Consider the following 18,492-nt stretch of genomic DNA (forward strand, 5'->3'; position numbering starts at 1 on the left):
AGAAAGAAAGAGAGATAGATAGATAGATAGATAGATAGATAGATAGATAGATAGATAGATAGATAGATAGATAGATAGATAGAAAGGATTATCTGGTAAATGAGAGTGAGGGTAGACTGTCTATTCTTACAATTCGTCCTCATTAACTTGATGTAATTTACATTTACATTTAGTCATTAAGCAGACGCTTTTATCCAAAGCGACTTACAAGGGAGAATAACATTCAAGCTACATTGCAACAGAGACTATAGTGTGACAATAAATAAATACTGCTAAGTAGTGCTAAGTAGTTGTAAGTTAAGAGTTCTAAGTAATTGTGCTAATGTAATGTGGTATCTCTCTATCTCTCTCTCTCTCTCTCTCTCTCTCTCTCTCTCTCTCTCTCTCTCTCTCTCTCTCTCTGTGTGTGTGTGTTTATGTATGTTTGTATGCTGAAAGGGAGTCTGGAGGCAGGAAAGATTGACTTGTGAGACATAACCTTGTAAGACAAAGATATAGAAAAAAATGAGCAACATTTTTTTTGACCTCTCAGATATTGTTTTAGGAGGCCTCTGATGTAGAAAAGGAAAGAGTTTTCAAATTGTTTACATTTTAGGAAGTCTTTAGGGAAATGTAATATTGCAACATTGGACCTAGTTGGGAGCACAATTTCTGTATTTGTACTCACTTTGTCTGAACAGATATACAGAACATTTAAGCATTCATTTGCAGGGTTGATTGCTTACTTAGCCCCATAACAGTATATATCATGAGTAATAATCACACAACAATCATAGTTTTATGAATAAGCCGTTATTAATTAAAATATTTCAGTCCCAGTCTATGTTGACTTGCAGTGATTGTAACAGAAAAGCACATTTAGAACTTAGTTACAATGAATCATCTAACACTTTAAATTTCTACTACAATTTTTTTCAATTTGTGACCATGTGAGAAGTGCAGTGTCCTTATGTAATGTGTAAGGAGCACAGGCCATTTTGACTACCACTCTGGCCCAACGTTGTTTGAGTACAACAAATTTGATGAATGTTTTCCAAAATAACTAAATATGTACATGTTCTAGACATTGTAATGAACAGTGGGTCTTACAGGCTTAAAACTGAACATTTCAATTTATTTCATGTGCATATTACAAAATTGTTACATCAGAAAGTGATGCATATATATGAAACACTGTTAATAACACAGCAGACAGACCATACATTGGGAGTTGGCATGCAGTGGGCTGTCTGTGTTGATTTAAAATGAAAGGCAGGGAAATTTACCAAAAACAATTATTTGACTAAATATGGTATATTGATTACATATTGAAAGAAATATATATTTTTATTGCACCATTTACCTCCAAGACAAATGTCTTTTGGCTTTTAAACAAAACCCGTCTATTGAGGTACTTGATTTGGAAATATACCATATATATATTATAATATATAAAAAATATTACACATAGTAATATGAACAGTCATTCTTAAATAATGAGTTCTGAGAATAATATAATTTGATTCATGGCAGTAAATGAAATAATCAAATTAAATCACAAATTAGCCTGAAGTCTCCTGCAGGGTTACAGCTAGAAAACTTAAGTCTAAAGTCAGTGTGATCTGTGTATGCCTGTGGGGTTCACTGCAATTTATCATGGTGAAAACGATCTAAAAAATAACACAAAAAATAAAGTCTTTGCTTGACATACAATTTCATAATCAACAAAAACAGTGGCTGAAACAGGTTTTAACTTTCTGAATTCATGAAACAAACACCATTGGGAGATTCATGCATACTGGCCATGTTTGTATTGCTTGCTGAATGTTTTTTATCCATAAATCAATCCTGTCACATCATCTAGCCATCAAAATCTTGTCCAGGTTCAAAGTTTTGCTCCATAGTGGTGGTGATGCTGTGAATGCTGACGTGGTTGTGTGAATTTTGAAGCCTTTGTTTCTGCACACTGTGATGAACACCATAACCGAAGTAGATTATTAAACCTGTTTAAAGAAAAGTCACATCATGTGTTAATGCTTAGATTATGTAATTTTTGCACACTCTATTTTAATGAGAATTTGAAATGTATAGTGATATTGTTCACATACCTACTGCCATCCACACAGCATAGCGGATCCATGTGTCTGATCCAAGTTGAACCATTAAATAGACATTGACAAAGGTGCTGAAAATAGGAAGCAACGGCACAAATGGAACCTGAAAGAGCAAAAAAAGTATAAGAGATGAACATCAAAGCAATAAAAATGACACAATTTGCATTTCCAACACAGCACACAGTAATCAAAGTTTGTCTCTTCACTGACTGAAATAATTATGGAACTATGTCTGTATTGTTCTCCCAAAAAAACAAAACAAAAAACAGTTCTTAAGATTGTGGCGTACCATGAAAGCAGCTTTTGTTGTACTCTGTGGTTGTCTGCAGATAATCAGGATAATGAGGACCAGCATCAGTATGATCACGGATACACAGAGCAGACTCCACCAATCCAGGGCCTGCAGGGAGTCCACAGCCCTGGATATGAATATGCTTAGGATGATGGCCAGAAAGACTGAGGAGAACATTGTAAGTTCCAGTAATTATTGACAATAGAAATATTCTATATACAAAAAAATAAGGATGATGTGAAGATCACTTACTAATAAAAACAGCTAAAGTAGACGTATTTTTTGATGTCCGTGTGGTGGCTTGTGAAGGAGGCCATAATACCCCACTCACTGTAAATGGTTCTGGTTTGCTCAAACTTGAATTCTCACTGAGATCTGTTTGGTACCTGTTAAAGTGAGGAGATATAAATATATGTACATATACAGTGCCTTGCAAAAGTATTCATACCCCTTGAACTTTTCCACATTTTGTCACGTTACAACCACAAACTTAAATGTATTTTATTGAAATTGTATGTGATAGACCAACACAAAGTAGCGCATAATTGTGAAGTGGAAGGAAAATTATATGTGGTGTCCAAAATTTTTTACAAATAAAAATCTGAAAAGTGTGATGTGCATATGTATTCAGCCCCCTTTACTCTGATACCCCTAAATAAAATCCAGTACAACCAACTGCCTACAGAAGTCACCTAATTAGTAAAGAAAGTCCACTTGTGTGTTCTTCAATCTCAGAATAAATATAGCTCTTCTGTGAAGGCCTCAGAGGTTTGTTAGAGAACATTAGTGAACAAACAGCTTCATGAAGACTAAGGAACACACCAGACAGGTCAGAGATAAAATTGTGGAGAAGTTTAAAGCAGGGTTAGGTTATAAAAACATATCCCAAGCTTTGAACATGTCACAGAGCACTGTTCAACCCATTATCCGAAAATGGAAAGCGTATGGCACAACCGCAAACCTACCAAGACATGGCCGTCCACCTAAACTGACAGGCTGGACAAGGAAAGCATTAGTCAGAGAAGCAGCCAAGAGGCCCATGGTAACTCTGGAGGAGCTGCAGAGATCCACAGCTCAGGTGGGAGAATCTGTCCACAGGACAACTATTAGTCGTGTACTCCACAAATCTGGCTTTATTGGAAGAGTGGCAAGAAGAAAGCCATTGTTGAAAGAAAGCAATAAGAAATCCCATTTGCAGTTTGCCACAAGCCATGTAGGGGACACGGCAAATATGTGGAAGAAGGTGCTCTGGTCAGATGAGACCAAAATTGAACTTTTTGGCCTACATGCAAAACGCTATGTGTGGCAGAAACCTAACACTGCACATCAACCTGAACACACCATCCCCACCGTGAAACATGGTGGTGGCAGCATCATGCTGTGGGGATGCTTTTCTTCAGCAGGGACAAGGAAGCTGGTCAGAGTTGATGGGAAGATGGATGGAGCTAAATACAGGCCAATCCTGGAGGAAAACCCGTTAGAGGCTGCAAAAGACTTGAGACTGGGACAGAGGTTCACCTTCAAGCAGGACAACGACTCTAAACATACCGCCAGAGCTACAATAGAATGGTTCAGATCAAAGCATATTCATGTGTTAGAATGGCCCAATCAAAGTCCAGACCTAAATCCTATTGAGAATCTGTGGCAAGACTTGGAAATTGCTGTTCACAGACACTCTCCATCCAATCTGACTGAACTGGAGCAATTTTGCAAAGAAGAATAGACAAAAATTGCAGTCAGTAGATGTGCGAAGCTGGTAGAGACATACCCCAAAAGACTTGAGGCTGTAATTGCGGAAGAAGGTGGTTAGACAAAGTAATGACTCAGGGGGGCTGAATACATATGCACGTCACACTTTTCAGATTTTTATTTGTAAAAAAACTTGACCACGACGTATCATTTTCCTTCCACTTCACAATTATGCGCTACTTTGTGTTGGTCTATCACATAAAATCCCAATAAAATACATTTAAGTTTGTGGTTGTAATGTGACAAAATGTGGAAAAGTTCAAGGGGTATGAATACTTTTGCAAGGCACTGTATGTAACGATTAACATTCTTTTATTTTTGTATACTGATACAGATGTACCTTAAACTTTCTTGTTTCTTTTTTTTTGTCATGGTTCAATTTATTTAAATTCCTGCCTTTAGTTGATGTGCTATTAATACTTCCAACACGCATTAAATCAAGCTCATCTTATTTAATGATCCTTAATCAGCCACTGAGGGCATTGAAATGGAACACAAATTACATTCTTAATGCAGCAACTGCTACAGTTCTAGAATCTTTAAATTATGTTCTAATGTTAATGCAGATCATTGTTTCTTGCTCTGCTGTCTGATTACATTACATTCAGTTTCATTTATGGATTTCTTTGGGGATATTTTTGGGGATTCTTTTCTCAGATTTCACACATTTGCTTGTAGTATTGTATAAGCATTATCAATCTTTTTATATAATGCATACATTATATGTGCAAGTCTATAAATTAACAATTAAAAAATTAGATTTTTTTTACCCACAGCAAAAATGTCTCAATCCAAAAGGCAAATAAATTATTGATTTTTAAAGCATTTGTAAAGTGATTTCTGTTATGTTTGACAAATACATGACATGATGAATACCTTAATATGAGAATACATATTGCAACAAGTGTGTAGGCAAACAGCGTTCCAATGGACATCATGTCAACCAATGCCTTCAGGTCAAACAATAACGCCATGATAGCTGCAAAGTCATAAGCAAAGAATAATTATTATAAACTTAAATCCTTTCTTCTTACAATTATTTCAGTAAATCTTTTTTTTTTAAACACTCATTTCATAAGTTTTACCTGCTACAACACCTGAAGCCAGTGTAGCTATGACAGGACTTTGTCTGTCACTCATTTTACTGAGAGGTCTGAAGAGAAGTCCGTCCCTGGCCATAGCGAAGAGCACACGGGGCATTGGGAACATTGACCCTAGCAGGCTGCGGAGGAAACAAATCTCAAATGAATCCATCGATAACCATTTAGTGATTCATGGTATTGTTATTTGCTTCTGTTTTATTCTGTTATGCTGATTGTAAAAGTTTGTACTGTACTGTGGAGATTTTCTGCTAATACGCTTAAAATACAAATGAACTACCCTTCAAACTGAAAATGATATGAAGTTAAAGTAAAACACGCTAAACTCGCTTTGATTTGTGGAGGTTTATAAATAGCACATTGTGTGTCATACCTTGTTGACAGTGCACAGAGGGATCCTACAGCCACCGCATACTTTGCAGGGCCCCAGCCAATGTATGTAAAGGCCACAGGCAGTGGGCTGTTAGCACTGAGCAAATAGTACGGCATCATCAGAGTCAAGGCAGCAGATACACCAAAATAAGCCAGGAAGCAGATGAGGAGGGACGCCACGATGCCAAGAGGGATCGACTTCTGAGGGTTCTGAACCTCCTCTCCTAAAGAACAACACATTTGATTTAAATACTTTGTTTTATATAATAATATGCCTTTTAGTCTTGCATGGTACTGTATCTGAGTATATTCATTTACCTGTTGTGGCGATGCAGTCAAATCCAACAAATGCATAAAAGCAAGTAGCTGCTCCTGCTATTGTCCCCTCAAAACCAAAAGGGAAAAATCCCCCACTGCCATATCTGATAGTTTCATTTAATGAGGTGTAGTTTCTGCAAAGAATAGACACGTCATTGCTCGGTTATTCAGTAGTAATTGACAACCTGATTGATGATGACTACCCACATTTAAATAGAAAGGATGCTTCAATCAATAATTTTAAAATGTGACTTTGTTTGTGTGGAACCATGCTTGTTTTTCTCAAAAGTACAGTATATTGAAAAATAGAAGTCCATACTCATATGCATTTAGGAGAAAATCTTCACCAATGTACCAGTTGTCAATGTCTCCCTTTATGAAGCCAGAGAGGATAACAAACAGCAACACTATGACGTTAACTGCTGTAAAAATCTTGTTTACAATGGCAGACTCTTTAACACCGAATGCAAGAATTCCTAGAAAGGAAACAGAAAATATACAATTGATCCTAAATACAGCAGATACTTGTTAGACTTGTTGTTAGAAAGGTATTCAATGAGCATCAACAATGTAATTGCAAATAATCACTTACTAATTGTGTCTTTTTCATTCATGTCTTTAAACAAATTAATGGCAGTCATACATTTTTACATTTGGAAACAAGTCACAGAGGTTTAGATTATGAAACTCGCCTGCCAAAAGCATTATTAGGCCAGCTGCAAAGAAGTCTGGGTAGGGAGCTAATCCAGGTAAATCCATGGCAGCCTGTTTCCCCAGAGACTTGGCAATGACATTTCCAATGAGGTCATCGAAGGTCCCACTCCATGCTCTGGCCACACTTGATGTCCCTTAAAAACAAAGTACAAGTAGGAGACACAACATTCACGAAAAATAGGAGGGCCACCAGTGTAATGAGCAACCATAATAAAGCAAATCTATTTATTCAAGACTTAAGGCTCATTTGTATTCAGAGTGGTGTTATCTTTACCTATGACATAAGACAGCAACAAGTTCCAGCCAGTGATAAAAGCCCATATCTCTCCCACAGTCACATAGCTGTAGAGATAGGCCGAACCAGTCTTGGGAACACGAGCTCCAAATTCAGCATAGCACAGTCCCGCAAAGACAGAGGCCACTGCAGCTATCAGGAAGGAGATTATGATACTCGGTCCAGCCACTGTCCTGGCCACTTCTCCTGACAGCACATACACACCGGCCCCTAGTGTGCTTCCAACCCCCAGGGCCACCAAGTCAAGTGTGGTCAGGCATCGTCGAAAGTTTGATACCTCTCCTTCAGGCTCCAGAGGTTTCCTGCGTGTCAGGCTCCCCAGGAAAAGCAGTATCTGTGCACCAGACATCCTATTAATCGAGACATTTTGTATTCAGTGTAAAGATGACCTGAGATACAAATAGGAATAATTGTGCATTGATAGCGGCAAAGCATACAATCTAAGACTTTCCAAAGACAAACCAAAAAGCATGGTGTGAACAAAACAGAGCTTGTGATTGTAATTGCTTTAAACAACTTACTTACTAAACAACTAAACATTTTCTGTTCAAAAGAGAGACACTTAACTTATCCTATCTCTATTTCTTGAAGAAGTTTAGCTTCTTAAATATGTGCCGTAAGACGTTGCATATCTTCTACCAGTATGTTGTGGCAAGTGCAATTTTCTTCACAACCATCTGTTGGGGCAGCAGCTATTGGCGTTAAGCACAGATACAATTTATATTACTGTAACAAATTACTGCAAAATTATCTAAGTCACACAGGAGAGACACACAGGAGAATGTTTTTTCATATTTTCCATAACACGACCAAGTGGCTTTTCTGTTTGTGTTATGCAGCACATGGTCTTTGACCCCATCAATTAATATGAAATAAACAAGATCACCTTTATATCACATTCAATAAGCTACAAGCATAAGCACACACAAATGCATACTGTAAATTAACTTTATGACAAAGTACAGTTCCTGCACAGTAAGTATTATTCATTCCTACAAACTGTAAAGATATAAATATTGTTTATTTATTTTTTATAAGAACCAAGTTTTACTTGTCGTTGTCAGACACAGTGATTATTTCTTGTCATCAGTTAATTTGTTATTGGTGAGCTCTTTAAAGTTCTGTGTTAATAAAACAAGACAAAAATCTTATCTGACTGTTTACATGATTTATTGATGATTCATCGCTGACTAAATAAAGAATCTGATAACCTTTCCTTTTACATAAGATATTATGTAAAAGACAATCTTAATTGACTGATGCTAATTAATAAAAGGTCATCTCATCTAGTATACTTAATACAGTAAGAAAGACATCCTTACCTTTTTAGCTGAACGCTGCCGTGTGTGTGACTGTGTTTTGATGTGTCTCAGACCACACTATCTGTGAGGATAAATCCATTCACTGTGGACTCTTCACAGCTCGACATTTTTTACACATTATGTTACATTTCAGACGTACGTGCCATTTCGGAAAAGTAGAGGATCCAAATGATTTGTTTGAGGCCACTACTGACATGTCAGAAAGTAACATACATTTTGTCAAAAGGTTGATAAAACATTCAGTGTCTCCATGTATCTGCTGCTGATATGATGGAGGCCTATAAACCAGATTTAGTTTCCATTCCATATCAAAGTGCTCAGAGGCCTTTTTTGAAATAGTCAGCAATCTTTGACTTATGACTCGTCAAAATGAATGAATTAAAAATCATTCTCACCTGTGAATCATACAGGAAAATATGGGGAATGGTTAATAATACTATGACTGACATTTAAAATATTAAAAAGCAACTCAGGAAAATCAGGAAAAATTTCCATTTAGTTTCAATTAAATACCTGTATAAAATATTGCTGTTACCTTGCTTTGCCCTGAAAACACAAATCTGAAAACAGTTCACAACACAAAATTCAATTTCCTTTTCACTACAAGTTAGCCATTTTGTTTAATTGTGCTTTCTAACAAATCCACATGTCCAATTTCACTCTGCCACCCTATCCAACTACTAATTTTTTTTGTTTTGGCTATATAAATATATTTCCTCTATATGAGTTCTCTTACCATCTTTAAAAAGTGTTTTGTTTTAGTTCCAATGACTTTACAAAGAATGGAGATTTAACAATTGTGATTCTTATAGAAATCTACAACATATCCTTCTACTACATAAAATAATTTGTATGTTATTCTTGGCATGATCCTCCACATGAGGGCAGTATTCTCTACTCTGCTAATGCAGGGTCTGAAAACATCTTTTGATTTCTGAATCCCTGGCTGCTGACAAAACATCTCTATAGACGTTGTTCCTGATTCCACATTTGCTTTTTAGTTTCTTATTGTGATTCTTGCAAAGCTGAAGGGGCAGGACCATCTTTTAGCTGTAAAGAAGTCGCACAAAGAAGAAACTACAATTTAGTGCATAGACTTTTCTCTCATCACAGACGCATCTCACACAGCGTTGGGTTGGGACACAGATAAGTCAACATGTTGTAAACTGAAATTGTTTTCACTGGAGACATCTGCTCAGCAATAAATTGAAGACTCGTTCATCAGAGCATAAGGAAACTACTAATTGCTAATGGTGCAATCCATTGCTTCTAGGGGTTCCTGGTATCATGCATTAAACTTGCATGCCTGGAACAATTATCCCTGGATGTCAAGTCCATGTCGACACCGCAGGCAACAAGAGCGAATGAATAAGAAGGCCAAAATTTTAATTTGTGGGTACAAAGTGTACTAAGAAACAGAGTCGAGTGTATTTGAAGAGAGGTTTTCCCCATTTGATTAAAAAAACTGATTGAAAACCTTGAAGTAAGCCTTCATAAAATGTTGTTATTACCTGTTAGATATGTCCGTGAAGGAGAAAAGATAGTTATATTTGAAAAACGACAGAAACACCTGTTTCTTTTATTTCATATTCTAGTTGTCAGTAACAGTAACTAGCTTGTATGATTGTATTGTTGTAATCCTGCAATAATATTGGATAAATACTAATTAAAATAACCTTCTCTACTCTTTCCCTGACACTTTTAGTAGAAGTGATTTTTGTTCAGGAGAAGTGAACTGTGAGTAGACTTCATTAGCTGAAGGAAATGGACTACCCCTCTCTCTGTTAATGATTCATTTGGAGAAAGAGGTTCAGAAGCTAACACTATTGCCCAGTGAATTCATTCAGTGCCTGGGATATTTTGGTTAAAGGACTTAAAATGTATTGCACATTTTTGTTGTAGATTAACTGTATTTCAATAACACTCAGGAGTTCAAGTGGTAAGTTTTATCCTGTGTTATTTTCCATGTTCATTGTTTTATTTGTTTCAGCCTATTTTGTAATTTAAAAAGCACAGAACTATTTTATAGTCAGCATTCTTTGTGATCAAATAACTTTGACTGATTTTGCTTTACTAGAAAACATTGATATGTTTTAAAGTATTTTTTATCAATTTGGAACAAAAAATTGATAGTATAAAAAGTATATTATTATTTTATTTTTATTTTTTTGGTAACTTGCGTAGATAAAGTTTGCTGGGACACTGATACTTATATTGAACATTTGGTATGAATATGACCAGTTTAAGAGTATTTGTAATGAAAATCCCCTCTATTGGTTTTAAAACAAGATAATCTTTTCATCCAAAGTAATTTGAAATGTGCTGGAATATGATTTTTTTTAGGGCTTTGGTTGTAGAACTTCTCTACAATGGTTAACATGGCAGTGAGTGGCTCTTGCAGGCGTTGCTTCATTATCACAGCTCTGCCCCAGCATTTTTCCAGGAGTATTAGCCAGATGCAGCAGGGCGGCTAAAGCTTTTCTCCATGGTGACTGGGTTCACTGGCCACAGCAGCATGAGACTGAGCATTTACAGGAAGGAGGGTCATTAGAGTGTGACTTCACTCTCAGCACATGTAAATCTTGTGTCTATTTCGGTTCAGATGGATATTTCAAGGAGTGCGACTACCCTCTAAATGAGTCTGAAACAGGATCAATGAATGTTAAATTTAATCTCTTTTTAAAGATGTTACTAAAGAAGTCAGCTCATAAAAAAAATCCAAACTCTTAAAAAACAAGTCCTGCAAGGTAAAAATAGCCTCAGGTCATGTTGGCCTGTAACACCACTATGGCCCTCTGTTCCTGACTACGTGGGAAAGTTGCACACTGCTACAACAATTATTTTTATACCTTGCTGAATTATCAAGAGCATAACATGTTTTTTCTCTTTCCTCCTAGAGTCAGATATTTCCATCAAGGCAAACATGAATAACACAAAGCAACGCAGCGGGCAGATTGAAGAGAGATAATATTCAAAGTATCTCAATCTGGGGAGTTGTAGAGAATAACCCTACCCAACAGCAAAAAAGATGCGATTTGTTCTGTATTATCTGGTACTGTTGGGGTCCAGTTATGTCATTTCAACTTATGGACCCCGTCAGAGAGCACAAATGACTGGTGATATTTTGCTTGGAGGTCTTTTCCCCATACACTTTGGTGTTGCATCCAAAGACCAAGACCTTGCAGCTCGACCAGAATCCACACAGTGTGTCAGGTAAAATTTGTGACTGGTTTACATGTTGGCAGAAAATATTTCTGGCAACATATTTTGCTGAACTCATCTAAATCTATCCTAAAAATGTTTCCAGGTTCAATTTTCGCGGGTTCCGTTGGCTCCAGGCCATGATTTTTGCAATTGACGAGATTAACAACAGCAGCACTCTCCTGCCCAACATCACACTGGGCTACAGGATCTTTGACACATGCAACACAGTGTCAAAAGCCTTGGAGGCCACCCTTAGTTTTGTGGCCCAAAATAAGATTGACTCCTTGAATTTAGACGAATTTTGCAACTGCACTGATCACATCCCATCAACCATCGCAGTAGTAGGACCGGCTGGATCTGCTGTCTCCACAGCTGTTGCAAACTTACTGGGTCTTTTTTATATTCCTCAGGTGAGTAAGACAATACTCCACCTCAGTCATGGCCTTAAATCAGAGCAAATGTTATATGGCAACCCTTTATCCTGAAAATCATGTCCCCACACAATACATTTTCCCGGGATAATACTTTTTACAGGAAACATACTGTCTCCAGGATTATGTGGTTTGTCAACAAGATGACAAAGAACATGACGTGAAATTTTTCCTGTTTCAGATCAGCTATGCCTCTTCCAGTCGCTTACTGAGTAACAAGAATCAGTACAAGTCCTTCATGAGAACCATTCCTACAGATGAGTACCAGGCCACAGCCATGGCAGACATAATTGAGTACTTTGAATGGAACTGGGTCATTGCCGTGGCCTCTGATGACGATTATGGACGCCCAGGGATTGAGAAGTTTGAGAAAGAAATGGAAGAGCGAGACATCTGCATTCACCTAAATGAGCTTATTTCTCAGTACTTTGAGGATCATGAAATTCAAGCTCTGGCTGACAGAATTGAGAACTCCACAGCAAAAGTGATTGTTGTGTTTGCCAGCGGCCCAGATATTGAGCCTCTAATCAAAGAGATGGTCAGGAGAAACATCACAGATCGCATCTGGCTAGCCAGTGAAGCTTGGGCAAGCTCGTCCCTTATTGCTAAACCAGAGTATCTCGATGTTGTGGGCGGGACTATTGGCTTTGTTCTAAAGGCAGGATGTATACCTGGCTTTAAAGAGTTCTTGCAACATGTCCAACCAAAGAAAGATAGCCATAATGAATTTGTCAGGGAGTTTTGGGAAGAAACCTTCAACTGTTATCTTGAAGACAGCTCAAGACTCCAAGAAAGTGAGAATGGCAGCACTAGTTTCAGGCCCTTGTGTACTGGTGAGGAAGACATCACTAGTGTTGAGACCCCATACTTGGACTACAAACACCTTCGAATCTCCTATAATGTGTATGTTGCAGTTTATTCCATCGCACAGGCCCTGCAGGACATCCTCACCTGCACACCTGGACATGGACTTTTTGCTAACAATTCCTGTGCAGATATAAAGAAAATGGAGGCATGGCAGGTAAAACACTGCACATTTGCCTAGAACCAATGAAATTAAAGACTTCTTTTATTTATTAATCAGTTTGTTAATCTGTGAATCATCCAAATGTGTGGTTCACCTTCGCAGGTCCTGAAGCAGCTGAGACATTTGAACTACACCAACAGTATGGGGGAAAAGATGCGCTTCGATGAGAACGCAGACTTGGCAGCAAACTACACCATTATAAACTGGCACAGGTCTGCTGAAGATGGCTCTGTGGTGTTTGAGGAGGTTGGATACTACAATATGCACACTAAGAGAGGCGCCAAACTTTCCATTGACAAGACAAAGATCCTGTGGAATGGATACAGTTCTGAGGTACGTCAGTCGCACTATTTTGTTGTTCCCATTACTATAGTCTGGTGGTTTGTTCTTAATTTTCTGGGTATGATCACCTACACGTAAGCAGGTAGTCACAGTAAGAAAAGAAAACTTAAAAATGCTGAGAAAAGCATCCTTAGACCATGGATTTACAGTGGCACTAACAGACTTATGTGGCCACTTGATGGCAATAAAACAAGTTGTAAACACAATGTTGAAATTTTGTCAAAGGATAAAGTTGTTGGAAGCAGACACATATTAGCACATGCAGCAGACATGGAGAAACATTAGAATTCATTTGGAGTAATATTTGTGTCCATCTGATGAATAACAGCTCAAATATGGTCTTTAGCTGGTTGCTAACGGTGGCTGTATGTCCTTTGGTGCTAGGCACGTAGCATACAGTGGTTTTACTTGAGCTGGAAACAAGGTTTATAAGAATTGTGAGAATAAACCAAACAGTTAATTTGAGGGTAATGGAACCAAATAATGAGATTAAAGATACTAAAACAATGTAGGGCTTAGAAGAACTGCTATTTCTGAGTGGATTCATCACTACAAGTACCCCTTTCACACTACACAGTCATTGGACAGATAATTCTTATCTTTGTTGTGATTATTGCAGCCAAAGGTGCTTGAGTTTGAGCAGTTTCTCTCAAAAACTCTGATGCAATTGCCGATGTTGTGTGCTCATTGCAGGAATTGGAATAAAATTGCAATCAAAGGAAAATAACACAACTGCCAATAATAATAACATTAGAACCAAATCAAATCAATGATGCCATTAAAATAAATCTATTAACATAAAAACATAGTTTAATTTCCAAAGTGCCCATTTTTATGTTTGAGGTTGATTGTGTCCATTTTTTGCTGTTTGAACAATGCATCAGCTTATATTCTTCTGACTAATTGAATACAAACTTAATTAGGAACATTTGGTAATTATTTTGCACCATCTATGGCATTTTTGTTGGCAGGTGAGATTTGTTTGTGATTATGATGATTACAATGACTTTAAGTAACCACAACATGAAATGCAACAATTAAAAAATAGGCGGTCTGTTGATGTGGCCATTTTATGTGAAAAAGTTATTGTAATTTAGCAAAATTGCAAACTCTTGCAAATATTGGGGAAATGTCTTGAATTTGTGTTAATCATTGCAATCGCAAAATCTCAATTTCCTGGAGGGACTTATTAGTGCTTTTGGTTTTGATTTAAGGTGCTTTAGGGAAGTGGAACCTTGGTTATTTAATTTTTATCGAAAACCCTGGACAAATTATATTTGAACGCACATTAGATCCATTATGTTATTTTCTCTTTCATCTGCACATTTGTTTTCTTTCTGTTTTATGTCCTATAGGTGCCATTCTCCAATTGCAGTGAAGACTGTGAACCAGGCACAAGAAAGGGGATCATAGACAGTATGCCCACATGCTGCTTTGAATGCACTGAGTGCTCAGATGGAGAGTACAGTAATCATAAAGGTAAAGGTACAGTAATCATAAAGCCAGACTTTCATTCTAATTTCTACTAATGTTACACTTTAACAAACGCTGAAGTTCTAACAAAGATACTTTTTATTTATACAGATGCCAGTGTTTGCACCAAGTGCCCAAATAACTCCTGGTCCAATGGGAACCATACATTCTGCTTCCTGAAGGAAATCGAGTTTCTTTCCTGGACAGAACCATTCGGGATAGCTTTGGCCATATGTGCAGTGCTTGGTGTTGTCTTGACAGCTTTTGTAATGGGAGTATTTGTCAGATTTCGCAACACCCCAATAGTGAAGGCCACAAACCGGGAACTATCGTACGTCCTCCTGTTCTCACTTATCTGCTGCTTCTCCAGCTCTCTCATCTTCATCGGAGAGCCAAAGGATTGGATGTGCCGTTTGCGCCAACCTGCCTTTGGGATCAGTTTTGTTCTGTGTATCTCCTGTATCCTTGTGAAAACTAACAGAGTCCTTTTGGTTTTTGAAGCTAAGATCCCAACAAGTCTCCACCGTAAATGGTGGGGATTAAACCTGCAGTTTCTTTTGGTGTTTCTCTGCACATTTGTCCAAGTAATGATATGTGTGGTTTGGCTTTACAACGCCCCTCCTTCCAGTTATATGATCCATGACATTGATGAGATAATTTTTATCACCTGCAATGAGGGCTCTGTGATGGCTCTTGGCTTTCTTATTGGCTACACCTGCCTCCTGGCAGCTATATGTTTCTTCTTTGCATTTAAATCACGAAAACTTCCAGAAAACTTTACAGAAGCCAAGTTCATCACTTTTAGCATGCTCATATTCTTCATTGTTTGGATCTCGTTCATCCCTGCTTACTTCAGTACTTATGGCAAATTTGTTTCAGCTGTGGAGGTCATTGCTATACTGGCATCCAGCTTCGGGATGCTGGCCTGTATTTTCTTCAACAAGGTCTACATCATTCTCTTCAAACCCTCGAGGAACACTATTGAGGAAGTCCGATGCAGTACTGCAGCCCACGCTTTCAAAGTGGCTGCCAAAGCTACACTAAAACATAGCACAGCATCAAGAAAAAAGTCCAACAGCATTGGTGGATATTCTGCCTCCTCTCCATCCTCGTCCATCAGCCTCAAGACGAATGGCAATGACTGTGACCCACCCTCAGGAAAGCACAAGCCAAGGGTGAGCTTTGGCAGTGGAACAGTTACTCTGTCCTTGAGCTTTGAGGAATCAAGAAGGAGTTCTCTGATGTGATAGTATATGCTCCAGTTATCCTATTAATAGGGTGTATTTTGGACTTCAATTTGAAATGTATTTACACATAGATCTTTTCTTTTTCCCATCTTTCTCCCATTTTGCAAGAACGATGACGTGTTACTACTGTACTGGAATCCTGTGACTTTTATTATTTTCAGCCTAACCTTGATGTACACTAAGCCAGCGATTAATAATACATATTTTGTACTATTAAATGTTAGATCCTTAATTTGTTGTTTTGTGTGTGGCAGGTTATTCATTCATCCATCAACCAAAATACTTGAGTATATGCCTGTGGCAATCCAAAAACAATAAACACAAGGCACTTTACATGACAATGTTATAAAACAAGAATAAGAGTAAGGAAATCCTGCATCTTATGTTAGACAAATCCCACCTGACCTCATGGTTCTTCTGGGGATAGCAATGTCAGTATGTCAGTCGACAGTTCAGTCAGTTCACTTATCTCAACATCTAAGGTTTTTGTGCAACCATGAGGCTAACATTGATCATTTTGAGTCTCAACAACCATCTGGATTTGGCACAGACAGCCATGTTGCCCACAGGATGAAATGTAATTCCCTTTGGTGATCCCCTGACATTTCATATAGTGTAATCATCTGGTCAAAATTTTTATTTTTTGGAGACTTATGACCAAATACCTGCAAAACTAATGACTTACCTGTACTTAGTGTTTAATACTAATTTGAACTAATGCACTACATTAAGATGGTTAAAATGGTTCACATTACCCACTTAACATCAACATTTTAGCATTTTCAGCAGCCAGCTCAAATCACTGTTGTGTCTAAACACAACCTCTGAGAGCAGCTAGCATGACTATACACTCTTCTTATTTAAGTGTAACTGACATTTACTCAAGGTAAATGGTGCAATTTCATTGCAGACCAGATATACTGTATAAACAAAGATCAAAGCTCAGTTAGGACAGACAACTCAGGCACAGTGACACATCTATTGTGTAGTTAATACAAAGTGTTCAGCAGGAAGGCCAGATAGTTAACATGGGACATCATTTGACCGGAGGGCATTTCAGGCTATTTAATGGGACAGACATAACCAGAGGATGTATGAGTCACGTAAACACACAATTACAGGATGTAGGCAGAGCATGCAATATTCAGTGAGCTTGTTAGTCAGTAACAAGTCAACAAAAGAACAGGTTGTCTGGCAAAGTCAAATGCCATGTCAATGCTTATTTGAGGCATCTTTGGTCATTACAATTTCAAGTTAATTTTATTAAGATAAGAAAAGAAAGACATATAGAAATATATTATTAAAAACTATGATACACATGAACTAAAATCTCAGTAAATATATCCAAAGTCCTCTCAGTAAAACCTTTCAGAGTATAATAATAACAGTGAACATGGCAACAGAGGATATTTTCTCAAGTTTCTCTGCTTTTCAAGTTTCTCTGCTTACTTATCACAAGTCTCTGACAACTTCAAACAGTGCAGGCCTATCTCACATGTTAATGTCATTCTCAGTATTGGCCTACACTACACAGTCATGGCCTCATGGTATGGAGGATGTATAAGGAAGAGGGAGGAGCAGCTTGGGGAAAGCACTATTCATTTAAGTCCACTATGTCTGATTGTCAACTGTGAAGAAAACACTAAGCTGTAAGTGCAAAAGACTCTTGGCCAATGGAGCTCTTAAAAATGAACACTCTAGAGGTGGCTTGTTTCTCCTCTAACTGGGTAGCCTATAAAAACAGTACCAGTCAAAAGTTGGGGCACACTTTTTCATTCAAGTGAATGTGAAAGTGTGTCCAAACTGGTACTGTGCATTAATTCAAATACTATATACCTTGGTACAATTACAGAGGTACTTGTATTTTATGTCCATATTTCAATGTTATGCTGCTTTATACCTGCTACTTATTTACTGCAGGTACCTATTTTATATTAAAAATGTGACCATCTTAGAAATATGCAGAAATGTGTAAGTATTATACTCACACATAACAGTTAAAATAAACTCCATCCAGCAGATCAGGTGAAACATTTACACATTACAGTAATGCATCAGTAATATCAAAGCAATGTACATATATTTATTATAACAAAGAGGGCCTTCTGTATTACTTTATTTAGCTGAAAATACTTTGGTATTAAATAGAATAAAATAATTAGTCTTGTATCTACTCTGTAATTCTCCCACCCAGCAAATGCGTCAGTAATGACAGTTAAATTGGAATATGCTTGTACAGTATTAATGTGAAAAAAGGTCAGCCAAAGTGGGTGCATTTATAGCTCAGCAATGCCACCCTGAGAATTGTAACAAAGGAAATATTGAAAGAAAAAATGTGTAGAAAAATGCCCTACATGCAATGAGAGGAGTGGAGTGAGGTCTTGAGCCGCAGCTGCACAGTCAAGCCACAAAATTCTCCAGGAACAAGGAACAGGACAAAAAATGTAAAAACAAATCAGTTGCCTTATGGAGATGCAAAAGCCCTTTCAAATAATATATATTACAGTTTCACT

At 37.5% G+C, this 18,492-nt stretch overlaps 2 protein-coding genes across 2 annotated transcripts; one reads left to right on the plus strand and one right to left on the minus strand.

The window, feature by feature from the left end:
• Nucleotides 1–1,839: 1,839 nt before the first annotated feature.
• zgc:175280 (cationic amino acid transporter 2 family protein) lies at nucleotides 1,840–7,282 on the minus strand. The gene is made up of 11 exons (XM_062433660.1): nucleotides 6,913–7,282; nucleotides 6,617–6,772; nucleotides 6,244–6,400; nucleotides 5,925–6,058; nucleotides 5,608–5,830; nucleotides 5,220–5,356; nucleotides 5,011–5,113; nucleotides 2,638–2,771; nucleotides 2,383–2,549; nucleotides 2,088–2,196; nucleotides 1,840–1,982 (listed from the first exon to the last, which is right to left on the minus strand). Exons 1-11 carry the CDS (start codon nucleotides 7,280–7,282, stop codon nucleotides 1,840–1,842), a joined length of 1,833 nt encoding a protein of 610 aa, XP_062289644.1.
• A 4,001-nt stretch (nucleotides 7,283–11,283) lies between these two features.
• On the plus strand, nucleotides 11,284–15,979 carry casr (calcium-sensing receptor). Its single transcript, XM_062433506.1, has 6 exons — nucleotides 11,284–11,468; nucleotides 11,563–11,869; nucleotides 12,072–12,911; nucleotides 13,020–13,250; nucleotides 14,615–14,738; nucleotides 14,844–15,979. The coding sequence occupies exons 1-6, from the start codon at nucleotides 11,284–11,286 to the stop codon at nucleotides 15,977–15,979; spliced, it is 2,823 nt and encodes a 940-aa protein (XP_062289490.1).
• The last annotated feature ends 2,513 nt before the right edge of the window (nucleotides 15,980–18,492 follow it).

Source organism: Scomber scombrus, chromosome 14 (genome assembly GCF_963691925.1).
Source record: "Scomber scombrus chromosome 14, fScoSco1.1, whole genome shotgun sequence".
In the NCBI taxonomy this organism is placed as follows: Eukaryota; Metazoa; Chordata; class Actinopteri; order Scombriformes; family Scombridae; genus Scomber; species Scomber scombrus.